This window comes from Trachurus japonicus, chromosome 16 (assembly GCF_045865225.1).
Source record: "Trachurus japonicus isolate A0001 chromosome 16, Traja_1.0".
NCBI classification, from domain to species: Eukaryota; Metazoa; Chordata; class Actinopteri; order Carangiformes; family Carangidae; genus Trachurus; species Trachurus japonicus.
The window spans coordinates 22,254,188-22,281,853 of record NC_140922.1 but is presented as its reverse complement, the minus strand read 5'-3'; the positions used below and the strand labels follow the sequence as shown (position 1 = coordinate 22,281,853).

Here is a 27,666-nt window from a genome sequence, read left to right as displayed (position 1 = left end):
TCTTTCTGATGCCCTATATCCCCTGCTGTTCTGGACGCCCTGTCCTGACAGAAATTATCTCAGCTAGACCAGCCCTAGCTATGTATATTGCAGCAAAATGTTAAATTTGACCAGATTCAGACCCCCCAAAAAACTCCCTCTGTAGCATTAAGCGGCGGCACATCAGATTGACTTATGTTCAGAGAGTTCAGAGAGTGTGATCTACTCACACAGCAGCAGTCAAGGTTGAGTGACCACTCGCACAATGATTTGTGTACCCACATACCAAAGTGAATGCATTGTAATTACTTGCCGAGTCCTGCCATTAACGTAAATCTGGAGCACAGTTCCCTTTAACTCCACAGTGTGCTAAACACTTCGATGATAACAGGTTGTAATCTTTATTACTGTATGTGTCACAGAATCGGCATTGCACGGAAACATGAATAATGCAAAGTGCTGTAATCTTTTCCACAAGACAATGCTGTATACCACTTAAAAGACTGTGGAGAAATGCTTTATATGCCTTGTGGATTTATTGCATATAATTGAGCCCATAACTATATCATAACCCGCAACAATTAACTTCAAAGCTAATGAACTTCCCGAAAGAAGTCAAACATTGAAACAAATGCCGGTAGAACTTCTTGCGTTTTAAAATGGAAGGTGCTTTGTGTGTGTGTGTGTGTGGTGTGTGTGTGTGTGTGTGTGTGTGTGTGTGTGTGTGTGTGTGTGTGTGTGTGTGTGTGTGTGTGTGTGTGTGTGTGTGTGTGTGTGTGTGTGTGTGTGTGTGTGTGTGTGTGTGTGTGTGTGGATGAGGGTGGGTGGTGGGGTTAATATCTTATTGCAAATATTTCAGAAAACCTGTAGGATAATTATGATGCTACATATTTCATGAATCGCATGTTTACCATCGCATGCGGTCTCTGATTTACAGAGAGGGACGTGGGGGGAGATGACGGGGTTAAAAACTAGAACAAAGAAAACATTTTCTTACTTTTTACCTTTTCCTAGAGTTGTAAAGGCTACAAGGCTTAGTGGAGTATACTTAAGTTATTATTATGTATGGAGGGACTCACTGAGTGATTATTGTAGCTCCTGTGAATGATAGTTAAAAGTTAATTAATCTTCTCAGTCCCCACTGAGCCCAGATACATTTCTCTTTATTTTGTCTAGCTCAGGTAAGAGACTTACATTTACCCTTGGTATTCACTCTGATACCACAAAACACGACTCTGTATTCACAACGGCTCTTCCAAATAACTGTCTCTGGCATTGAACGATGAGGTTGATTTGTGATGTAGAAAGTCCTCTAATTCATAGCACTCCACTATAACACAGAGGGATTTACCATTAACTATATAACTATCTGGGGAAATGAAATTATTCTCTAACATGTGATCCCTGTAACCAAATTCTGTCAGCAACCATAACCAGTGGACATTCAAACAGGCAGCTTTACCTACAATTCAAGTGCTTTTCACTGCAGCGGGTGTTTTCTGAGAGCATGAAGCTTTGAAAATGAGAGTGTCTTTCTCATAGAGTTCTCTGTCCTTCTCTTTTTCACCTAGTGAATGAAGGAGGAATCAAACAAGTGTCTAATTACTGCCCTGATCCAGGGGAGCCGGAGAATGGCAAACGGACTGGCGCTGACTTCAGGTGAGTTACCACTTCTACAGCTCAAGTGAAGAAGCTCAGATTTTTGTAGAGGAAAATTAAGGAGTAGGAAAATGTGCTCTCTGCCAATTTCCATGTTATGATATCCAGTAACTTTTACATTGCATAATTGTTGTATATCAGGTACAGTACCTGATCTATTTACCACCACAATGGAGAATGTTCTTGTTAATCCTGTACAGTGTGAAGTCTTAAAATGGATGTACATTCACAGCTTACATACAGTACTGTACAATATTACTTTCAGAAATGTTACTTTTCCATTTAGCAGACACTACATTTCAGCTTCAGTGTTTTGCATTATCATGAATATAGTGTATTTACACATATTTAGAAACCTTCTCCAGTTTCCTCTGAGCCTAAGATGACTTGGAGTATTGAAAATGAGGCCTGTGAACATATTGAGCATATTCACCATTACATCTACTGAGTTTGATATGACATGAAATGATTGATGAATTTTATATTTCATCAGGAGTAATTTTTGGTGTATTGATTGCTTTTTTGGGGTGTTAATAGTGTTTATTATCTTCTCAGCATCGGAGCAACTGCTCAATTTACCTGTGACGAAGACCATGTGCTGCAGGGTTCCAAAACGATTACCTGCCAGCGCGTAGCTGAAGTCTTCGCTGCTTGGAGCGACCACAGACCTGTCTGCAAGGGTGAGTAAGGCTCCTGAAAAGCTAATAAAACAGTTTGATTAAGGCAGTGCCTCTGGATATAGGCCCTATGCAGATAGAGGAAAGTTCATTTCTGTTAATTATGTAGGAAAGCCTCTGCTGCAGCACTCTCCTTTTTAATTCCAAAATGCTCGGCCTGTTTTTCTATGTTTCATAATACCTGGAGCACCTTTTAGAATTTGATTAATGGAAATGCAGCTAATAGACCCTCACTCTACTTGTGCAAACAATACATTACCGTTCTGTCATGTTATAATGTTGGAATTATTACTTGCTTCCGAGCACTACTTCCATCAATATTTATTGTGAATTTCTAGGACTGTCTTCAAGGACTTGTAACTAATGTACACTACTGTATGTGCAATGTATATTAATATATTTATTCAATGTTTGAAGATTTTTTGAATCATGTGTGTACTGTATATGTGTTTCTTCAAGTTTATATTTATACTGTTGCAGTGAAAACGTGTGGGTCGAATCTACAGGGACCATCGGGGACCTTTACGTCCCCTAACTTCCCTATCCAGTATGAGAGTAACTCCCAGTGTGTGTGGATCATTACAGCCAGCGATCCAAACAAGGTAGGGCTCCTCTGTTTTTCTAGCCTTGAAGTATTTGCTTTTGGACCAAGTCTAATGAAAGCCCACAGCTACTGTTGTCATCTGGGCAACCACCACTAAGAGGCCTTTGCATCCTCATTCATTTATCTCCTCTACAGATCTCTAAATTGAACAAATAAATGGTGATACTATCTACACAGTGCATCATTGCAATAGATATTGTGTTGTACCTGTTCATATCACCAGTCCCAATGTGTAACTTTGTTTGCGCTATTCAACATAAATAAAGTTGTTGCCAAGATTAAAAGGCCACCTACTGTAGATACAGAATTGAGGTATAACAAGACCCTGGGTTACTGCTAAACTTGGTGAAAATAATACTCTGAAATGAAAGAAAAAGTGTTTGCCATTGTTACCCGAAATCCTATGAGGTAGAATTTACTTTTATTTAACCTTTTAAGTAGACTCATTGCACTGTAAGTGTGTTTATTAAGATGATAAATAGTCTTCTGTTTTCTGTATTTATTTATTTAAGCTATCCTGGAAATAACTTATAGTTGAGTGTATAAGGCATAGTGGTCCACTAGGGTTTTTTTCTAAAAATGTGTCTCTAATTAGTTATGTCACAAGCACAATTTTACCTGACCCCCTGAGAGTGAACCTTCACCTTTTTACATTAGTAAATTCACCCTCCCTGCAGTGTAGAACATTTGTTCGTGCATTTCCCTCCTGGATATGCATTTATGAATGCATTTATTGTCCAAGGACAGCCCAAGGTGGGAAAAGGTTATACAGAAAATGCAGTTATTTTGACCCGAGTCATTGTAACTGTTCCTCATTAATATACCAAGCTGCAGTGGATTGCATTTCAGTTCTCACTGAACTGCTAGTTTGACCATGACTATTGGCAGTTGAGCGATTTGCTTCATTCATCTGGTGTAACAGAAATGGAGAGAAATAATGATTAAATGAGACCAGCTATTCCCCAAAGTGAAGAGGTCAAAGCTGTTTTCCTAATGGTCATTACTGCTCCTCTACAGTACATCACATTTGTCTCTATTGGTATTCTGTCCAGTGAGTCATATACACAGGAGTGTCAGCTCAGTGTTATCCCACTAATAAACATTAACCAACCAAGTAACACTCTTTCAGAATTCACTAGGATTGGCAAGTGCCATAGCTTTGTGCCGTCGTGCCCTCTCCAAGGCAAACAAGCCATTGACTTGGCACAGAAACTTGGTCCATTAGTGTTATTATGGTAATTATGCTTATGCATGTATTGTAATGAGGCGCATGCACATGGATATTGAGCAGCCTCTGTCCTCCCTATGGCCAGAAAAGAATATGCAGAGGATGCCATCATATGTTATCATCAACAGATGTGACACTAATGCCTAATTCCATGTCCTTACTTTCATCACTAATCCATGCAGGCGAAGTGTAGGTTGAGATAATGTGGCTGTAATGCATTATGACTTTGTAATACACAAACTTTTATATGATTATTAGTGTAAGCAGATGTTGCCAGTTTTGATTGGTAAATTGTGGTGTTATGTATATTTGTTAAGGGACACAAAAGATATACCTTTGACAGCTTACAAAGGTATCACAAAGGGTGTGTGGACAGGCAATTAACAATTTCTGACTCTGAAAGTTATCTCACAATGATTGGTTTTAAGTGTTTGATTTATGCTGTAAAGCAATATGAAGAGATGCTGCTGTCATTTTCTATATTGCTTTGAAGGTTTGTGTTGTCCTTGGTTTGTGGGGATGAGCAACATGGACCTGAGCTCAGTTTTATAAACAGTCAAAAAAACGTAGTTGAATTTTATGTTTGCCTTCCATTTTAGCTTGACGTTATTGTCGATATTAGTTTTTGGGATGGTTTCTGCATAATTCATAAAAGTAAGATAATATAGTGTATGCTACTGTACTGTATGCAGCCTTCTGAAGAGATGGGAGTAGTCTTATTAATTTAACATTATATATTGAGCAAATGTTGCTGTGTGCTTGCAAAAATGTACATGACATTAACTGTCTCAACATACTGTAGGCTTTCCTCTCAGTTTAGCTTTTCCCCAGAAACATTTTCTCTAATGGCAAGTTATGGAAATGAGCAGCTATGCAATAAATTACTTATAAATGAGGTGGTTATTTACTATTAAAACTTGAGAGACAGGAAATTACTTCTTATCTGATGGGATGGGCTAGATACATGAATAAATACCACGAATTAGATCAACTCTCAGGTTAGTAGTAGTGATGTTGTCAAAAATGCACAGTTTAGTACAGAAGTGTGAAAACAAATTGCCTCCTGGTTGAGTTGTTTTGGTTTTCCAGACTCATAGTTTTGTTTGTATTGATAAGAATCTACAAAAGCATTGCTGACAGACACATTATGTAACACATCAACATTTTCACACAAACTATCCAGGCTTTATTTTAACATACAAATGCTGCTTCCAAATATTGTTACGTTCACATAGAACCTGGCAAAGGACAAGTTGTAAAGAAAGTGTGTTTTCTAATTCAACAGGTTATTCAAATCAACTTTGAAGAGTTTGACCTTGAAATTGGGTATGACTCACTAACCATCGGCGATGGAGGGGAAGTAGGTGACTCTAAAACAGTAATACAAGTGTAAGTATTACATTAAATGTTTGAGCACTTGTACTGTATTATAGTTGTAGCCAAATATTGCTGTCAAAGTTGCATTCCTGTATAGATACATTTTTTTGTGCTGTTGTCAAGCAGAATTATCCAAAAATCAACAAACCCTGATTCAATTTATAAACTACACCATTCAATTCAAGATGTATTTTCTTCCAGTTTAGTTTCACTTCTTTTATAAGACTTAAGAAAGTCTCCATATAACATTGTGTGATGAGTTGATGGTAGAAGAAGATCAGTGACTCTTTTGTTCCCCTGTCTCCAGACTGACTGGAAGCTTCGTCCCAGACCTTATTGTCAGCATGTCCCATCAAATGTGGCTTCATCTCCAGTCTGATGAGAGTGTGGGATCAATTGGCTTCAAGATCAACTATAAAGGTAGACATTCCTTAGTGCTGATATCATCTCTCACCGTCTGTATTCATGTCTGTGTCTCCATTTCATTCAACCAGTCCATTTTCCTGTCTGCATTTCTGTCCTATCTGTCTGTCTCTCACTCTCTTCCCTCTCTCCTTCCGAAAAACCTACCTAACCAGGCTCTCACATTCTTCACCTGGACCTTTATAGATAATATTAAAGGAAAAAAAAAGTACCTCAAAGTACTTGGCTTGACTTAATCCTCTACTCCTCTCCCTCTATTTCTATCCCTTCCCTCTCTTTTTCTCACCCACAGAAATTGACAAAGAGAGTTGTGGTGACCCTGGTACACCTCTGTATGGCTACCAAGAGGGTAGTGGCTTTTTAAATGGAGATGTTCTGCGCTTTGAATGCCAGTTTGGATTCGAGCTCATTGGGGAGAGGATGATAACCTGCCAGAACAACAATCAGTGGTCGGCAAATATCCCCATCTGCATATGTGAGTCCAAAACAGGCTTTTTTTCATGCCGGCCAATGAAGCAATTACTTATGCATTTGGAAAGTTCACAATGACACTAAACTACTGGAGGATTAATTACAGCGTTGTTAAATGACCATGCAGCACATTATGTGTAAACAGCAATATACATAATGTAAAGTGGTAAATTGATAGCATATGCTCATGTTGTTATTTGGTGTTGATTTGAAAAAGTAGAACGGAGGTTAGACAGTGCTGTACTCCACAAATACTCTGGCAAAGGAAACCCTATATTATACTGTACATTGTCTTTCCTCTAGGCAAGCTGAACCCTCCTCTGAGTTCCACTGTACCTAACCCACATACAAAATCTAGTTAACAGTGTCCATTGGGACAGTGGTGTACAATATCCATGGCACCTATATTGCTCTGTGTATTTTTTACACTAACTTCTATGCTCTACCCCCTTAAAATGTTTCCCTATTCTAAACTATTCAGCACCCATGGGAGCGGTGCTGTCTTCTATTGCTGAGCTAGTTATACAGTGCTGACATTGTTCTATACTCATCTTTGGACCTGACCCTGCCATGGCAGATCCCACCGTGTGAATTGTCATGCGAATGTCTATGTTGCTGTAAAGCAAATTGTTTCACCTGGGATTTTTAAAAGTTTTTAAATCATTACTGATATTTTTTGCACCCTCCATCACACAGTCCCCTGTTTCTCCAACTTTACTGCTCCCATGGGGACGGTATTGTCGCCCGACTACCCAGAGGGCTATGGGAACAACCTCAACTGCGTGTGGCTGATTATCTCCGAGCCAGGCTCCAGAATCCACCTGGCCTTCAATGACTTTGACCTGGAACCTCCCTATGACTTCCTCACTATCAAAGATGGGGACCAGTCAGGAGCCTCGGTCCTAGGACGCTTCTCAGGGGCAGAAGTCCCTTCCCACCTGACTTCCAACAGCAATGTACTGCAGCTGGAGTTTCAGGCTGATCACTCCATGTCTGGCCGGGGGTTCAATATCACCTATAGCAGTAAGTTATTGTTTGACCAATTTAATTCTAACAATTATATCACAGTGAAACATTTATAATAAAATACATCCATCTCATCCACCATTATCTTTAGAGATAGGAATTTGTGTGATTGATTAGCACAATTAAGTCTCAGACTGTCCAACCTCTTGAATATGTACAATATTTAAAAATGGATAAACAATATTCAAGCAGTGGTTATTATCTTTAGAAATTTAATTGTTTGCAAATTATTTTTTATTGTATATTTTTTTAATAATAAAGGAGGAAATTTAGTTCACCACCATCTGTAATTTTCTATGTACTCTATTGGGCCATAGTGGTCAAAGTGCTACAAAAACTTTTAGAACAGTGCACTCGGTGCTTAAATGTTGTGCCTCAGAGCCTAATACAGGACCATTGCATCATTGTAATTCGTTTTTCTACTGGTGAAGCACAACAAGTTCGAAAGACAGAGGCCATTGTCACTGCCAGGTGTGCAGAACAGGTCTTTTAGTTCTTAAATCTCCCATGGACAGCTACATCCATTTCCCTTATCTCCCTACTCTTTGCAGGCCTTATTTCTCATTCACACAAGAGCGTTTGTCACTAGATCTTGTTCTCTTTCTTCTCATTACAAGCCTTTGGCCGTAATGAGTGCCCTGACCCTGGCATACCGTTGAATGCCAGGCGCTTTGGGGACAGTTTCCAGCTGGGGAGCTCCATTTCTGTGGTTTGTGAGGAGGGCTTCATCAAGACGCAGGGGGCTGACACCATCACATGCCATCTGGAGGAAGGGAAGGTGATGTGGAGCGGACTCATTCCCAAATGTGAAGGTACTGAAATAGAACAGCTAATGATTGTGTGAATTTTGAACAGATAGATACAACTTCTGTAATATGTCAGGAAAGAGAAATAAATAACTACTGTAAGGGAAGGGAATTATAATTTTAAAATAAAATGAGGGGGGGGTGGGGAGATGTCATTTAGCTTAGTGGGTAGAGTAGGCGGCCCATATGCAGAGACGAGTCATCGCTGCAGTGGCCCCAGTTCTATTCCACTGGCGGCCCTTTGCTGCATGTCATTCCCCCTCTCTCTGTCTCCCCATTTCCTGTCTCTCTACAGCTGTCCTATCAATTAAAGACCTAAAAGCCCCCAAAAAAATACTTCCAGAAAAAAAAAGTGAGTGGGTTTTGTGGAACAGCTTACCAGCGTACACCCAAACTGGGATACATTTATCTTATTTTCAGGTGTTTGTGTAACTCCAGGCCTTTGGTGACTCATATTATATTTATTTTTTTTCTAGTTTTTTCATGTTGGTAGAAAAAGATTACTGAGTGTGAGCCTCTTTAAAACTACAGCCTTTGCTCTCCATATATTTTCCTCCCCTCCTCGTATTTGTTCTTTTTACCACCTTCCCCACTTTTCAATCTATTTATATCTTAAATTTTTTCCCCCCTTTATCCTTCCCATCCCTCCCACCATTTGTCTACTACCTCTTTGCTCCTCCAGCTCCTTGTGGGGGCCATTATTCAGGGCCATCTGGTGTCATCCTGTCCCCGGGGTGGCCAGGCTACTACAAAGACTCCCTGAGTTGTGAGTGGGTCATTGAGGCCGAACCAGGACGTTCCATCAAGATCAGCTTTGACAGGTTTGTATGACAGTGCTGCAACAACTCAGCTGTGGAATCAAAGATAACACACAAGATAAGACACAGTTAAAAACAGCACACAATTCCTTTACGTCCACATACTGTGTGTTATACATTTACATGCATACTGCACATGTGCATCAGAGAGGTGTTACCTGTAATCCTGTAAGCCTTTGAGTTAGAGACAGTAAGTCAGAGGAGAATGCAAACCTGAACCTAGTTTCCAAAAGTGTTGAAAGCCTCGAGTAATTCTTTATTTTGCTTACCGGCTTCCCACTCACTTCTTCAGAGCATGATAATAAAAAGGAAAAGAAAGGCTTGCTTTAAGATCTTGATTTCTTAACATAAAAAAGCGAAGCCATAAAATGATCGTATTTTATAATCATTGCATTCTCTATGCTGACACATTCCTTTATAAGGAAACAAAGAGCTACTTTCCCTGTGATATTTCTGTGAAATGAGCCAAAGGCTTTTGCCACTCCTTTCCTTGAAATGAGACACTTTTCCTGTGGTTAGTTTATGCGGTTTTTACTGGCATTATATGGAAGGTAATATGTTCATTTTTTAAAGTCTTAGGTATTTTTTGCCCAATTTTAATAGTGATATTGGAACTCCTGCTGGTGTCACTTGTTTGATGTAGAGTCCCAAGGGTGGCTGCTGATCCATACCATGTGCAATTTCCAAGAAACTCATTGATGGTGTATTCTTGCAATAACTAGAAGTGTTACCTTTGTGGACAGGACACCCCAAATTGCTTCAAACTGTCTCATCTGTCAAAGTAGAAGTATTGTTTTCAATATCAATAACAGTAACTGTCCCTCTCCTTTTTTACTTTTAAGGTTTCAAACTGAACTCAGCTATGACTTCCTGGAAGTGCATGATGGCGCCAACCTGCTCTCTCCTCTGATTGGCTCCTTTAATGGCACCCAGGTCCCTCAGTTCCTCTTTAGTAGCAGCAACTTCCTATATCTACTTTTCACCACTGATAACAGTCGATCGAACAGCGGTTTCAAGATCTTCTACGAAGGTGAGAGTACACTGCTGTTTCCTTCATGCACTGAATGAATTCTACACCTACATCAAAGTATTTACTTCATACTTTAGTATTTCAAACAATTATGATTAGACGGGTTAAATTAAACTGTAACTGAATGAAACTGAGTAACGAGACAAACGTCTCACACCACATTGTGGTTTATGACAGTGGATTTTAATTGATCTGCCATTCTTTCATAAAGTTTCTGATACTGTGTGTCAAGACAAAACCATATTGAGGATGTGTTTCAGATGAATTACATGACAAGAGCCCCAGTATTATTATAACAACTTGGCTCAATGAGCTTTGGTTCCCAGGATGAAATTAATTTATTCAAACACGGTTCAGAGATAAAAGTTGGAGAATGAGAGCAGAATCTTAAACACTGCTGTTTGTCCTAACCCTCCACTAAGATTTTTAATCATATGTTATCTGTTAAGTTATGTTAATTCATCTCACATTACTTCACTTTAAAAACCACATTGAAAGGACGTTAGTGTGAGCTGTTCTGTGGTGATATAAAAGTCAAACCTCACAACAAAATTGGCTGTAAGTCAGTGTTTGTAGCCTATTCATTATACTCGTGAATGTAAATAAATGCTGGAATTAATCAGCAGAAAGTTCACTGAAGATGTGGGGACTTCAAAGGATTAGATCACATCATATTTGTCTGGAGTTGTGATCCTACATGAGTATGGGTTACCTACTACAAACCCCACATCAATGTTCGCTGTTTGACTAAAATCTTATGTTCTCAGGGAGGGTTGTGTAAGCTTTTCCTTTGTATATCTCTACACGGAGCAGTAGTCTTTGAAAAATCAAACAGAAACGCTCTGGACATAGTTTGATGTGTTTTCACGATTGTTTGCACTACGACTATTATTCTTGTCAGTCAGATGTGATTCATAAGACAGAGTTTGTTATTATGTCTGTATTATTGACTGAAAGCAGACCACAAGTGCCTTTGTCTTATTATGTTTCACTCTCAAGTGCATTTCTCTTTTGTTGATGAGGCTATCGAAAAGCAATAACAGTAAGATCATATTAGCTTCTTCCACTGCAATTTAGGACATATATTACTGCTGAAATGCTTTGGGGAAACCCAGCCTAGTTCATTTGTAAAATTGGTCTTACGAAATAGGGTTATAGTGAATTATACTGTGAATAAACTGAGGCACACAAACACTGCATCATTCCCATTGTATTCAATAGCTATTACAGTAGAGCTAGCCAGTTATAAAAAAATATTGCAAAATGTTATCAAATCATATTCAGTGTATCCTTTCTGTAACTTCACTCTTGCCCATTGTATTTTTTTCATTACTATTTTTGCATAGCATATTTCTTGTTTGTGATTTATAGACATAGGATTAAGATTAATGGAAATCCCTGCACCCTGAAGGCCAGCATCAGCAGTGATCAATTAGTGTTTCTTTTGGGAAATTTGGGAATGCAAGACGTGTTTTTTTTTTTTTTACAGAGGTACTGAAATACAAAGTTGGAGTCCCGATATCACACATGAATAAATTAATTTGGCCAGGGCTGTTGTACAGATTATTAATGTTGATGAGTGTGTATACTGTAGCCCACAAATCACTGTTAACTCTTTTCTTTCTGGCCAATGACATGTCTTGTAGTGAAAAGGGAACCTCTGCAGGGCTTCCAGCAAGTACATATCTCCTAGTGGATTAGAATTTATTACCGTGGAGTGTTATCAGATCTTCAAATAAAGCCTAATTAGGGCTGAATGATAAGCAAAGACGTACGGTTATTTTGTCAGATATTGTGATAATCATATGAGTTATGATTTCAAGTGCAATTATTTTCTTTGGAAATTTTTAGAAAAGGTTGATGTGATTTTTCTTGGCTTCATTTCCACCTCTGATATACCTTTTCTAGGTAGATAGATATATTTATGGTACTGTATATACCACAGTAATCTTCCCGCAGTAATCTTGAATTTATTTCATATATACATACCCATGTAAGAGCACAATTACATTTGTCGTTATGTCCTCCAAGAATAGCCTACACACTAATGACCTAATAACTGCTTGCACAAATGTTGCCCATCGATGCCTAAAATTAGTGTATTTTTATGCATCAAGCAACCCTACTTGGAGGATTTCCAAAGTACAGTCCTGGAAATCACAGAGTAAAACTGAGGCAAGGAGATTAAGTGGAAGCTGGCACTACAGTCAGTTCATGCAATGAGCAAAAATATTGGACAATTTTATTTTATTTTTCGAAAACCAGAAGTGGTGGTCCAGCAGATGCAGGAGTCTATCTGTGCAGTTTCAACAAGGTCATACCCACTGTTCTCTCTCCCCTCGAAAATACTGCCCTGCAACTCATACTCACCACCTAGAATATTTACTTTTGACCTTCTCTCAGTAGGTAACTTAACATGAAGATGAAACCATGTTTTCTAACAACAATTATATCAAGGTTATTTTGAAAGAAACTGTCAAACATCAGAGCAGTAAATGTATTAGTGCATTTTTCTTCAAGTCTCAAGTCTCAGTCTCTGTCATTGTATGATATATCACTTTTTCAGTGCAGTGTCTTTTATTTATCATGTAAGAGGTTTTTTTTATCCATTTTGAGTGAGCATGCTCAAGCAAGCATGCATTTTTCAGTTCAAGATAAAAGTCGAAACACTTTCGAAAGCGCTCTCTATTTTATATGTGATCTGAGACCCATCTTTGCTTTGATGATTGTTATCACATCAAAGTTTCAACATTTTTAATGATTGCAAAAACAGAATTTCATGTTTCATGAAAGCTCTTTGCTTACATGTATACCTCTGCAGCTCAGAAGATTTTATCTGCATAACTAAGAGCAGACGTCTACTGTATAAAGAGTCTAACACAGTGTTTTTCAACCTTGGGGTCGGGACCCCACATGGGGTCGCCTGGAATTCAAATGGGATCGCCTGAAATGACTAGTAATTGATTAAAAAAAAAACAACAACAACTTTTTTTTTAACTAATTATTATTCTTTTTAAATTAGGATTAAAAACACACAACCTTAAACAACTGTATTCTATACTTTCACTTTCTTGAATATAAATTGAGTTCAAATAATGCAGCATATAAAAATATCTGAGCTGGCGCATCTTGATTGACAGACGTGAGGTCGCCAAAAATTTGTCATGTCAAAATGGGGTCACGAGCCAAAAAAGGTTGGGAACAACTGGTCTAACAGAATCTTACATACTTGTGTGTCAGCATGGAAAAACATACTCACAAAATAATATTTTACTTAGTGTATGTGACCCGTTATAACAATTCTGTCACTCAGTCAGTCGCCTATAAAAATGACAAAAAAAAAGACCGACAGCCAACCCACAGATTAACACAAAAACTAGTAGTCACTACATAAAGTTTGTAAACAAAGAAGAATTGGCATAAAATCCCCGCAGCAGTAGTTGAAGTCATTTGCCAAAGCAAACATTCAAGAAATAACATCTGATCTTAATTTCCCTAGTGGTTACATTGGACACATACTCGTGCATGGATCCTGGCATCCCCGTCAATGGTGCACGGCTCGGTCACGACCTATCCATCGGCTCCACGGTGTCCTTCCAGTGTGACCCGGGATACAGGCTGAGCCATGAGGAACCACTTAATTGTGAGAAGAACCACTTCTGGAGCCACCCACTGCCCTCCTGTGATGGTTAGTATATGCAAGTCCAGCACCATGCATGAAATCAATTCTATAAGACAGCTATTTTGTTATTGATATGGTCCTTTTGAACACCTTAGAGCTAAGTGACCGTCAAATGCAATGGCCAATCTTCTTGTCCTTGAAGCACTCCATTGAAAGTGTGTCTTACAGCTGACCTGATTATGACTTGGAGTCTTGATTGAATTGTATGCATCATTAAATTTTAGCTTTTTGTGGTATCAGCAGTTTTAAAAAAAAAAGATAATTGAAATAAAGATTCTGTTGACTGATGCAGTTTATATTCAAAGCCGCAAATACTTACGGAAAGCTGCCTCTAGTAGCTGCCAGGAGGGTTTTAAATACATTTTGCAAAAGGTAACTGGACTCTCAAAGCAGCTTCCTCCACTGCTGCATTTATTTTCAAACCTAATAAAACAAAAACAAACAAAATAAACTTGGCCTTGTTGGAAGGAGGTAATGAAGCGTAAGTGGCAATTGGTTGTTCTCTGCAGGTCTGATTGACCAGAAACTTGTCCATTTTTTTTTTCAACAAACAGACTTCTGTCCTTGTGTGAATGTCTTACCTGGGGTGTTATGAATCTTTTAATTCTGCAGACAGAGTATGCTCAACTTTCAAAGCATGAAGTTCATCGTGTTCCTGGTAGTTTTGATATCTCACATAATCCCTCCTTCTGGGTTGCTTTTGAGCAGTTTTTCCTTTTGTGCCATTGTGCAGACTGGAGGACAATTGTTACAATATCTGCAGTGTACAATCCGTAAATGATGTCCTTTTTAATCACGGATCACTCAGTTGAAAGAATATAATGAATAAAATACATGCAAGGTTTGGCAGGGAGCTCCATGCCATGCATGCGATACAGTGCTGTTTTATCCAGTTTCATCCCTACGGTTGTCATGGAATTCATTTTATATCTCGGAACATTTTTTTTGCCTAGGTGTGTGCCAGACTGGTGCCAAATGCGTTGGCTCTCTGCCTGTGGAGCCTCTGAAGTGGATTGTTTGCCAAGTGTACTCATCCACTTTTAATGACTTTATGTAATTTTGGCTTATTAATAAAATATTTGATATAATTTTGTTGGTGGGTAAGGATTCAGGCCTTGATGTGTTGTGCTCGCTCGAGGGCCCAAGGGTAGTAGGAGAGAAGAGGAGAGGAGGGTGGATGTGTGCAGCTGTGGAGCCTCGGGCATCTCAGCAAGCCTCGAAAACATCATCTGACATTCATTACTTTGAAAATATGTACATGCACAAGAGTTCTACTGCTAATATTTGTCAGCAATTGCTGTTTTGAGGAAAGCATCCGGGCATTTGGCTGCAATGCCACCCTTAGGGCATTCAGGCCAAAGAACACACACACACACCGCACACACACACACAAAAATCCATAGACTTAAAAAAAAAACGCAGCTTGTCAAATTGCATAAATGCTATATTTAAAAAGCGGTGCCCTTTATGTGAATTGACCCTTCAACTGAAGCACGGTGACAACATGAGAATGCAGTAGCTGGTATGAACAATATCCACTCAGGCCCGTTAACTTTCAGGTGGATCTAGAATTAACCTCATGGCCCCAGCAGCCAGCAGGCTAGAGATTTATCTCATTAACGCCCTTTGATGAGATAAGGGGCTTTCTGGCAGTAAATTATATGTCAGTAGTTAACATGCGTTGAGAAAACAGCCCTATTCACCTCATCTGTTTCTGCTTATGCAGTGGGTTGTAACTGGATTATCTCCCCAGACTGAGAAGTACTGTAGTTGGACACAGTAATGGATAAATGTTTTTTGTGGGAAAAAAGGCTAAATAATTTTCCAATCACAATATGTTCTAATCTGCTGTGCTAAATACGTCTGTTAGTTCTTCTGTATTGTCAGCAAATTTAATGGATATTCATGTTTTTTGACAACAACTTTCAGTTTAAGATACCATAGGAGAAGACAATATGGATGGATAACTGGATTAATGAATAATTTATTGTCCTGCTAGACAGCTGGGCTGGTTTGGAGAGGGAGAGAGAAGAAAAAAACATTATGTTGGCAGAATTACAGGTATTCATAAAAATAGCAGGACAGGATGTGATATGACTCAAATGCATTATTCATTTAAATCGCTCCTCTGTCTTCAGGTGAAGGATTTATTGGTTCATTTACAATTTTCATTTTTTTTCCAGCAACAGTTATCATTCATTATCTTCCCTTTCTATTCAGCATCATGCGGTGGGGATATCAGAGGACCTGGAGGAATAATCTTATCACCTGGCTACCCAGAGCTGTATCCTAACTCTCTCAACTGTACGTGGACTGTAGAAGTCAGTCATGGAAAAGGTAGGAAAACCCCACTAATTTCATATAATACATTTTCAAATATACATTCAGTGTGTACTCATGTGCTTTTTTCTTCTTCTTTTTTCTTTTTAAAGTTTGGTCATAAGACTTAGAGATGTAAAGAAAAAATCTTGCGTGTGTGTGATTTATTCATACACTTCTCATCAGGAACTGTTATTTTTTATAGTCCTTACCACACTCTTAAAACACTCAGCAGTACTAACAATGGCCAAATTATGAAACGATAAATTATATTGACATGCCCCCATCAGGTTCCAAGAGCATTAAAGGGATTTATTATTATGAAGTGAGGAGCACATAAAACATATATTTTACTTGTGCTAAGACAATTTAAATGCACTGACTTGTTCATCATGGGCACCTGGCCAGACTGTATGTGAGGCGTAATACACTGGTATCAGGTGATCACTTATTGAAAAATGAACTGCGTTTTGTTTAAGCATGCTCTACTATCAGAGAATACAGTTTAATTTGTCGGGCCTCTCTGCTTATTGTATATATTTAAGCAAATTGTGTGCAGTAGGAAGCTTCATACATTTGCCATTTGGGTAGCACTTAAAATGAGGAAAAAGAAAATTATAAAATGCAATTTTCTCCACTGTAATGAACAGCTTTGACATTTCAGTGGTTCACCTGGTGAGAGGATTCTGGTGTCTTATGTTTTAGTCACAAATTATTCTTCTTTTTATTTAATTCTGTTATCACAGTGCTCGCTGTCAGTCTTGTGATCAGTCACCAGTTCTTCCAGACGTTCATATTCATTATCATTTGAAAAGTACGCTGAATTTATCTCAGAGCCCTAGCTCTTAGATCTCTGTATTTTACCATAGTGTTGTTATCCTCTTTCAAGACCAATTGAAATTCCACATTGTACTCTTCGTCCAAATCTAGTCTGTTACCTTTAAAAAGTCACCTTTGATGGTTGATGTCTCACTGTGTCACTAATCCCTGCACTCAGAACATTAACATTATTATTTATTTATTTATTTATTTATTTATTCTGCTCTAAAGGTGAGTAATTTGTGTTTAAATCCTCATTAGTGCTTTTTCTTGCTACACACAGTGGCAAGAAAACAAAAAAGAACTTGTTGGAATTTCATGGTGATAAAATCTGATCATCATCAAAGCCACAAGTGTAGAAAAAAACAATACCTTTAATATAATAACAAACAGTGATAATATACCATGTCTCTATTGGAAATAAACATTCATATTGCATGGAAAAATATGAAGTCCATCTCGGTTTGGTTAAAGTTATTCTGTAGTAGATTTACTTTAGTTTGCAGTTGTTTTCCTGTAGCGTCATCCTGTTACTACTGACCTTCAACGTGTGAACAGTCACACAGTTATTTTATTTACCTCCATAATTTCTAGATGTCCACTTCCAGAGACAGCAAAACCCCAAATCACTATGTTTCCTCCAACTCTCTTCACCTTTTGGTCTTCACAAACAACTCACTTCCATAGTTTCATCACACAATCTTGTGCACATATTATTTTCAAACTCCACAGAAGATGCTTTTTGACAAACTGTGGACACACAGTCAGGTTCTGTTTCTCTGGACAGTGTTGGTTTCTACAGCAATGTCCTGCCTTTGACACCATACTTGTGTCACAATGACAGGCAGACTCATGGGCAGAGATGTTAGGCAGCTCCATTGATTATTTTAAGCCCTTCAATGTTACTCTGCGCTTCAGTTTTACCACACTGAACCCTGGTGCGTTGTGCCTGTGGAGTCATCTTAGCTGGATGCCTGCCTCTGGGGAATGTGGCCATAGTACTGAACCATATCCATTTATAGTGCACAAAGACAGTTTGTCTATATGGACTGATGAATAGCTGAACTCTTTGAGATGACTTTGTAAACCTGTCAGCTTTATGTAGATCCACAGTTCTCCATCCCAAATCATCTGAGATTACTTTTGTGAGGCATGGCTCACATCAGCAGATTCTTCTTGTGAATAGCAAACAAAATATTTTTGTTTTTTTTCTACAAGTTGGCTCCAACTCACCTCATTTTCTTTAACTGTTTTCCGGGTTTACCAAGAACAGTGTGATGATTTGTGCATTAGATGTTCAAAAAGCTTGTCTTTGCTCAAAATGCATTGACATGCAAAGGTTTAGGCACCCCTGGGCAACATTTCTGTTCATGTAAACAGTTAAGGTAAAGGAAGATGAAATGAACTTAAGTTAGACATTCAGTTGACACATTCCCTTTAAAGTACATTTTAAGCAATATATATACAGTGTATATTGTAATGGTAAATTTGAATATTCCTTTGTTTTAATCACTTGTGACGTCCCTACCCCCTGCTTTCCCTCCAAGGTACTGTATCAGATCTTCTTTTGTTTGTTACCCATTTGTATTTTAATGTCTAGACCTTGTACAGTAATTGCATTTCAAGTTTCAGAGACACCCAACCTCTCATTTCCTCATGATATACTCAAACCCTTTTGTATTTTAAAGTGCATTGATTAGACCTCTTAATCACACTCCAGGATGTCGGTGCCAATACCTGTGAAAAGATATCCTGAGTAGGGGGCTGACCCCTGCAGCAGACAAAGGGGTGTGGAATATACCTGAGGGGTCGTTCCTCAAGTATAAATGTTTAGGTCTCCCCATTGTCTTTGTCTTTTCTTTACCATCACCCACTCGGGTAGAACTGACCTTTCCTTGCAAGGAAATAAAATCATGATGGCCGGCAAGTCTCTATTTCATTCTTCACCAGCAGCAGCAAATAGCAAAAATTTCCACGACAATATATATATATTTTATTTTCATCTTTTACATTTTCAAAATGTCAGAAAAGGAAAAGGGCCCACAGCAAGGGTTTGGGAACCCTGCAGTAGCACCCCCTTTGGAAACTATCACAGCGTGTAAATAGTAAATAGCTTGTCTGATACCTTGGTCAAAGTTATCTGAGAGCTCAAGTCTCCTGGGTTTTTGCCAGGTGCTGCTTTGTTTCCCTTTTTCCCATTTTCTCAAACAAAAATAGTACACTGATATTGCTTAAAATATTGCAAAAGAGTATTTTATGTGTCACTTCATTTAATCTTCCACTTGCTTTTACTGTTCACATTAAGATAATTTTTGACATGAAACAGGCATGAAACTCAATTTTACCAACAACCGTAAAATGACAAAGATAACTCTAAATGATGAAAACTTTAAACTAAGGTAACTGTCTAATTATAGTCAAAACTGACTTAGGTCTCAGTGTGGCACACTTAGTTAATCAGGATGCTTATGAATTTAGAGTGGGGCAATCAAACCTCATTTGTGAACATATAAAAGAACAGTTAAATGGCAAACAACTTTTACATAAACACAACTTTTTAATCTAAACACAATAAGCTTATACATTATTTTAAAAATAACTTTTATACTCAAGGACTTAATGTGGTCCACTTGTGGCAGATTCTCTCACAGTGGGTCTCATTCATGAAATGTGAGCAGCACGGATTTGTGTGTAAACCCTGAGCAGCGCAAATTTACGTGGATTTCCGCATTCATCAATCTTTTAGTAGTGCTGATTTTTTCGTAGCTACTCACAAAATCTACACTTGCTCCGGACTGTGTGTAGCGCTTTTGTAAATGTAGGAATGCAAATAAATACTGCTTGTCACTGTTGAAAATTACAATTTTAATCCGTATTACTCTCTCTCATGTTCAAAATACGCCGACGCCTTTGAAACACGTAATTTAAACATGACAAACAATTAGAAATATTTGGAGAGAGAGACGTTTTAGGGATCGGACACGCACAAACACGTCAAGGCTCTATCTGATGATGATAATAATCTGATATAAAACCGGAAAAAACTTTTTTGTGTTGCTACACGCTTGGTGGACGCACACTTGACCCTGCGCAGCAGCGCAGTCAGCACCGGTTTGGATGGAGCTGTGACAGACGGCTGGTGCTTCTGTAACAATATAACCTGCCTATATAACTTCATGTGTTGATACAACCATGCTCCTCTACAGCTGAGGCTGTGAAGAGCCTCCTCCCCCCGTTGCTGCTGTAGCTCTGTAGTTGTGTGTATTTTTTAAAAAATTTTTCATGTTTCGTATCGAACTATTCTGGCTTTACTTCTTAAACGGTTCTTTAATCAACCAATTATACTTAATTCACTAAATCTGTTTCTTCCCTCCACGCCTTTGACCTGTCCCAGTCACACCACTACTAACAGAAGAGAATTAAATATTTTTTCTGGACTCCACTTCACCCAAAATGACTTCGATCCGTGATCTCTCTTTTTTTCTCTCTCCCTCTTTCCTCGTTTGCGTCATGGCCGCAGGTGAGCAGGATGCACCTACCTCCTAATACTGTATGGTGGTCAGGATCTCCTTATATGGCTATTCATGTATGGAGATCTATGCTAATTGCTGATCACCGGGGGCGTGTTGTTAGTTTACGATGGGTTGGCATTCATGAAGTTACACACGTGTTTCCGATCAAATCTGAGTTTCCTGCACCGTTCATGAATCCGGAGTAGAGTTTTAGTAGAGTGAGCTTTTATGTGCAAATCTACACACAGATTTACTCACGTTTCATGAATGAGACCCACTGAGATAATTCAGAAAGAGAAGGTTTCATGATTCAGAGAGCAAGTTTAAGCAAAAACCAACAATGAATTTCATGTGTCACTTCTCAGACCCTGACATGACGAGTTACCTCTGATAAGAACACAGAATAATAGCCAAACTACTGAAGTTCCACACTGTTTTCACAGTATTATACAAAAATCAAACCTATAACGTTGTTACCCAAAACTGTACCGTTGCCATTGTTCCACTTCCCATTTCTTATGTAATTCATATTTTCTTTAGATGGGTTTGATTATACTCGTGTTTTCATCTACTTTCAGTCAGCAAGTGTCTCTCTTACATTAAGAAAATTATAAAGCTTTTGCTTTACACTTAAAAACTGAAGATTAATTTTTAATCATGGCAGTGATTCACCTTGTGTATTTTTAGCCTGTGGTTAAGGACTAGAACACAAATTCATTTTTTGGACAGTATCTATGTAACTTTTTTACTCAGTAATTGTCAACATCCCTTACATGCACTATTTAAATAATTGGATGTCCCCTCATGGGAATGGCTCTTGATTAATTGATCATTTCCCTTTACCCTGTGTAATGTAATTGCTGTTTTACAGAGCATACTCAATCATTTAATTTTGTTATTTATTTTATGACCATTTGGGATTTTTTTTTCTTTTATCAAACACAGTGAAGGGCATTAAGCGGCCACATTCAAAAAAGATTCAACAGATGGCATTAAAGTGGCAGTGCTTATTGTGTTGAAAAGCAGCCAACTGGCCATCATGGATGAAATGATGATGTAACTGGGTCTCACTGATATTACAGTGGGAAAAGAGAAGCAGGGTAATCTGTTTGTTTTTTTGTTGTTTTTTTCAACCCTGAATAAAAGTTTATTTGATAGAAAATATATAATTCTTGTGACCAACTGGGACACAGTCGATCAAAAGATTTTTTTATCTGCTGTAGAAGATTTGATGATGTTCTGGTGGGAAAGCTGTGGTTCTTCAGTGACACAGTTTTTAAATGGAAAAGGAAAATGGAAGATTAAAGAAAATAAAGGCTATCAATGTAAATGAAAGATTTCACTTTAAAAAATCCATTCATTTTGCACTGTGGAAAAGCTTTTCCATATGTTTGTGTCATTTTTTAGACATAACAATTTCCTTTTTTTTTCATTTTCATTTAAGAATGAAAACTTTGGCAGGACTAATTTCAGTATGGCCGTTTCTCGCCCTGCCATGGATTAAAGCATATATTATTTAATGAGTGGACAATGTATTCTGTAGATTGATGTTTCAGCCAGTTAATCTTTAATCACTATAATGACATTTGTAAGTATAGCTAAAATTTAAATTGAATAGTCATATTGAGCTTGAGGTTATTGCCTTAAATTGACAGTTCTCTACAGTGCAGTGTAATTATATTCTTCAATTGATTTCTTAACATTTTAGAGGTCAATGTGGATATATAAGTCAAATTCATGTATTACATATTCTATTCAAAGGTCTCCCTCTTTCTTTAGCGGTTTTCTTGAAAATCTCTAAACTGTTTTCTTTTTCTTCTCCAAGGTGTCCAGTTCATTTTTCACTCCTTCCACCTGGAGGATCACCATGACTACCTACTGATAACGGAAAATGGCAGCTTCGCCCAGCCACTGGCTCGACTCACCGGCTCTGAGAGGCCTGCGCCGGTTAATGCTGGCCTGTATGGGAACTTCAAGGCCCAGCTGCGCTTCATTTCTGATTTCTCCATATCACTGCAGGGATTCAACATTTCCTTCTCAGGTAGGTTTGTGTGTAAGAGGCAGGAAGGGAAGTATGATAGTGATATAGTCAAGAGGGGAAGGGAATTCTTTTTAAAAGAAGAGGGGGGTAGAAAGCAAAAATGACAGAACAAGAAGACAACTCATTCAGTGATGAGATCAAAAGTAGTAAGCCTCTTTAAAGTGAGCATAAATAACAAGCCTCAGGCTGCGCCGATCCGAGGAGAATAATTAAGAGACAACAAGGTCACGCAGGTAGAGGGTGTCTGACCGTGATAGGAATGATCATCAAAGCATGCCATGTGGGTCAGACAGAGGGAGAGAGGGGGTGGAGTGTACAGAAATAATGGGCCCCCATGTAGAGACCAAGAAATGGAGACATAGAGTGGTGGAGATCCGAGGCTTAGGAGGGGAGATGGAGAGAAAGGAGATGAGACAGATGGTGATGCTGAGTGAGCAGGGTTGATGGAGAGGGTGGGGAGAGAGAGGGAGCGAGGGAGAGGGAAAGAGAGCTGAAAAAGGAGAGAGAGAGTCTGCTTCATGGGCATTCTGGCTAAATGTTTGCCTGCTGTTCGCTGAAGTGAAGCACAACTTATGCAGCTATGAATATTCATGAAATTTAGTTTGTGTTGTGTGTGTGTGTGTGTGTGTGTGTCCTTGCATGCTCTGTAATGTAATTAGCATCTATAGATTTCCTGATTAGAATTCATTTTTTAACCTTTAATGACCTTTGATGAAAATTTGCCAATGCTGTCAGGTTACATTCTACAGTATGGTGCTGCTTTAGCGTGTTGCTGTGCTGAAATCAATAACCCTACATAGATAGCTGTGCATACTGCTGGATACAGACCGTGAGATGAATGCTGCTGGGAGTACGACCTTCTTTTTCTTACGTCGCCAGAGTCACATATACATTTGAAATGAGAGGGCCACAGACAGTCCATGTACTGTATACATTTACACACAGGTGACCAGAGAACCAATATTTTAGCATGTTAGTCCTTGGGCCAGACCAGATACCGGTATCACTTGAGTGGGCAAAACCTTACCTATACTAAATTGTTTTTAGGGTCAATATAAGTAAATTAAAATATGATAGCCTTTTCATAAGAGCAGCTTTTTATATTTTTTTTCGTATTTTGTTGTTTTCCTGTATAGGCAGATTGTCATTAATTCCAAAAAGAACACAGACGGCCAATAACACATTAAAAGTCATTTAACACTCTTTTTGGACATCACACATCATAGTTTTTTCATGGTCCTTCGAGCCGGATGCCATGCTCCCACCCATGCTGGAAAATGGACCCATGACCCGTTCAGCAACATGATGGGAGAGAGCAAGGAGAAAGGCCACAGTGGGAGAGAATGCCTCCAAGATATCTACAGACTTTACTTTATGGCAGGCCTCCCCAACAACCACAGGCCAGAGCGGCACCTGTATCACAGCCTCCTGAATCTGGAAGTGGCTCAAATAAGGCTGTCTTCACACTGCATGGTTCAAGTGGCCCAATTCCGATTTTTTCCTCTCAAGTGGCTCAGATCGGATCTGTAACATGAACGTGTAAACGGGACAAATACGTGTGGCAAGGTGAAGAGGGCCTGGGCGGGGATTGAACCCACACCTCCCGGGTCACACGCGCTTGCCAGTCACCCAAAGGGACATCCCTTTGGCCAAGTAGCCAGGGCGCATGATCAATTGGCATACGCATGGAATCGGATATTGTCAGCTCAGATTCAGGCCCCTGTTATATGTGGAAATAAATCAGATACAAGGGTATACAGGATAGTTGAGAAAGGCAGGAAATGGGAGGGAATGACACGCAGGATAGGGCCACTCAGCGCGGGATTTGAACCAGGGTCGCCTGCAGTGAGGACTATTAGCCTGAACACATGGGGCAGTTTATTATTATTATTATAGACAGATTTGATATGAAAGGAGGCTGATTGAGCTTTATACCGCTGACTAGCAGGAAATGTCCTGTGGTTTTCAGCCTTTTATTAACCTACCGTTTACAGCTGAGAAAATCAGGTAGCCTATTTTTCCCTCTCCATTAAATAAAGTGCAGTGAAAAAGTATTTGCCCCTTCCGGATTTCTTTCTTTTCACCACTACTGTTCTAAGGTTTCTCCATTAGTGGATAAAGGATCTCAACACCGGCACCCCCATGCACACACACACATACACACGCTTTAACCAAGGCGCCTGTTATCTCAATTAGAGTTTTCTGCGTTCTGCCGATACATCAACTTCCCGTGTGTCGTTTCAAAATAAAAGATGACTGATATGATTATCATGCTATTTAGGCTGTGGCTTCTTCAATTTTTCTCTCGCTGAAATCTTTACCGAGGTCCGGACCTCGGTGACCATAGCTGGCTACGGCCATTTTATTCACATTTTCTTGATCTGCGTTCATCATTGTTCAGTTACCAAAATAAAGGACTGAACTGATATCTGGATCCAGTGTTTTAATGTGCACACCACATGGTTGTTCTATGAGCCAGCACCACTATCTATTTATCTATCTATCTATCTATCTATCTATCTATCTATCTATCTGAACAGCAACAGTCTATTACTTTAAGAGGTGATAAATACTATAAAGCTGCCAGTCAGCAAGGTCTATCATACAGTATCAAAACTTAATCTATGAGTGTATAGGAATAAAAAAATCACAACTAGAATTTGCCCTCCCAGGTGATACCGATATGTGAAATTTTGGGTCTTGGCCCAAGGACTATGTATTCCAACCTGATGAAGTCAGGTCCCTGAGCAAGGCAGTTACTTCCCAAAAATTGTGATTGTTTTTATTTGGTTATATTTGTTTTCAAAGAGCTGATTTGAAAGGAGCACAAGCACAGGGTGATTCACCCTGGGATTTAATATTAAAAGCAAATTTACAGTCAGTGACAAATAGGGTGGGAGAAAAAATCGATTCACATAAGTATCGCAATATTTTTTTTGACGATTTTTAAATCGATTTTGCTTTCCTCAAAAATGTATTTATTTTATTTTTAATATATTGTGCAATGTGCATTTGTTTGCCTTTTTTACATACAGAGAGTCCAGATTTTGAAAAGGGTTTAAGTTCACTTTATAATGGAGTATTTTAATTTATAGGCTCCTACAGTATTTATGTAGCAGTTTACCTCAGTCTATATCTCATTTTGTCAGAAAGGTTTCAGATGCCTGTTTTTTTCTATACTCTTTGTCAACCTCCTTGCAGGAGGTTTTGAAAAGAGAGTAAACATACTGTATTGCTGCTGAATAAATCTTAAAAACTGACTTACATGTGATGTGTATTTTTTGGGGAAATATGGTTCCTGGAATAGTCTGTAGACAATCATAATCATTCAACTGTTTCACTGGTGTTAAAAATGCAGACTCAAAATCGAGAAAATCGGCAATATCGTAGAATCGCAATTTAAATCGAATCGGCATCCAAAAATCGTAGAAGAATCAAATCGAGAGAAAAGCATATCGTCCCAGCCCTAGTTTAAATAGTATATTAGTAATTTGTTACCATTTTCTTTTTTGCAACTGATTTTGTTTTGGCTGTTGTCTTTCCAGAGTACAATCTTGAACCCTGTCAGGACCCTGGGACACCTCGGTTCGGATGGCACACAGGCTCTAGATTTGGAATTGGCGACTCTTTGGCGTTCTTCTGCAACACAGGCTATCGTCTACAGGGGGCAAAGGAGATTGTATGCTTGGGAGGTGGCCGCCGCATGTGGAGTGCCCCTCTGCCAAGGTGTGTGGGTACGTGGTCAGCTGCTTTTATTCTGTTTTCTTCCTTGTCTATGTAAAGTTTGTGTATTGCAGAATTTACCGTGTTAGCCAGTTCAAGGCTTTGAATGTACATTAGTAAAATCTATGACTAATACAAACTTTGTATCTGTTCTGTACATTGTTCATTCTGTAGACAGAATTCAGTGGAATTAGATTTACTTTAACAAAAGTAAAAGCTCAGAACTGCCATTAATGCTGAGCTGCAAGGTTAAAACTCTCCCGAGAGATCTCTTTTCCACTGAACGGTGCACCAAAGGCAGGTTCAAGTTAGAGGAGTTCAGGGACAAAACCACTGCACCGATTTTTTTTTTTCTCCCCAAGAGATGCTCACTTACATCACCTGCACATTTTAGAGCTGAGTTCAGAGCTGTATCCTTTTCATAGTAGAGCCATTGTATCACCGGGGCTAGTCCCACCACTCGCTATGATGGAGCACAACCCTGCCTCTGACACACCTTTGTTAGGAAAAAATGGGGCTATGATGACATTGATTTTACATGGTAACAGTGTTTGGATTGAAACAGGAAAAATATTTATCAAGGGAATATTGTGTCTATTGAATTTCTAGTGAGTTTTAAAGCATGCTCTTGGAAAGGATAGAATATACATATAATTTGTGTTGAGTGTGCAAGGTATATACCATGTAGTTATATCTGTTTATTTGTTAATTCCAAATAGTTAAATGCATGCTAGCATTTTAACACAGAGCCTTTAACGATAATATGTCATTTGCTGTTGATACCGATGATTGTAATAGGTAATAAATACAGTAATCAGGATCATCCAAATAACGCATTTGAATTGTACCTTTATCTCTTTAGTAACATGCAAATGAATTGGTTATATAAAGGCTATTAACTCCAGGGTGTTTATTTTATCCCAGATCTAGCAGAGATTAGGAGCTGTTTTTGCAGATCCTTTTGTTGGTTAACTGATTATGTGGGTTCTCTGTGTGTTTATTTTCTTGCAGCGGAGTGTGGATCGACAGTCTCCAACAATGAGGGAGTTCTTTTGTCACCAAACTATCCAATGAATTATGACAACAGCCACGAATGCGTGTACAGCATCCAGGTCCAAACAGGCAAAGGCATTAACATCACTGCCAGCACCTTTCAACTTGCGCAAGGTGACATCCTCAAGGTAAAGACACAATGCAGTCGTGCCTCCTTGTTGACATTAGATAATCTGCAAATAAACAGAGGCCGTGGGTTAAGAACTAAGTCAAATCAATTTGTGTCATATTTTATTTTGGATCAGGATATGAGGCAGGTCCTGGTGCCTTTTTATTGTCTAAAACATAAGACACTATACAAGGATGTGGAAAGCACCATGCAGAATGCAGAATTGTGTTGCCTTGAAAGGATTTGTTTCTTTGCTCAAGGGCATTTTAACAGATTTGGTAAGCGCCACAGATGTGATGCAAATGACTAT

General features: G+C 38.8%; 1 protein-coding gene across 5 annotated transcripts in view; it reads left to right on the top strand.

Annotated features, from left to right (window-relative positions):
* LOC146972395 (CUB and sushi domain-containing protein 3-like) overlaps positions 1-27,666 on the top strand; it is a 223,172-nt gene that overhangs the window by 70,228 nt on the left and 125,278 nt on the right. For all 5 annotated transcript variants that reach the window (XM_085802575.1, XM_085802573.1, XM_085802574.1 and 2 more), the window contains 15 exons: positions 1,551-1,638; positions 2,194-2,318; positions 2,796-2,917; positions 5,433-5,536; positions 5,832-5,944; positions 6,240-6,422; positions 7,115-7,441; positions 8,062-8,256; positions 8,933-9,071; positions 9,911-10,098; positions 13,598-13,786; positions 16,001-16,117; positions 22,256-22,471; positions 26,017-26,205; positions 27,206-27,375. In XM_085802575.1, coding sequence (XP_085658701.1) covers positions 1,551-1,638; positions 2,194-2,318; positions 2,796-2,917; positions 5,433-5,536; positions 5,832-5,944; positions 6,240-6,422; positions 7,115-7,441; positions 8,062-8,256; positions 8,933-9,071; positions 9,911-10,098; positions 13,598-13,786; positions 16,001-16,117; positions 22,256-22,471; positions 26,017-26,205; positions 27,206-27,375 — 2,465 coding nt within the window. The remainder of the gene's footprint in view (positions 1-1,550; positions 1,639-2,193; positions 2,319-2,795; positions 2,918-5,432; positions 5,537-5,831; positions 5,945-6,239; positions 6,423-7,114; positions 7,442-8,061; positions 8,257-8,932; positions 9,072-9,910; positions 10,099-13,597; positions 13,787-16,000; positions 16,118-22,255; positions 22,472-26,016; positions 26,206-27,205; positions 27,376-27,666) is intronic.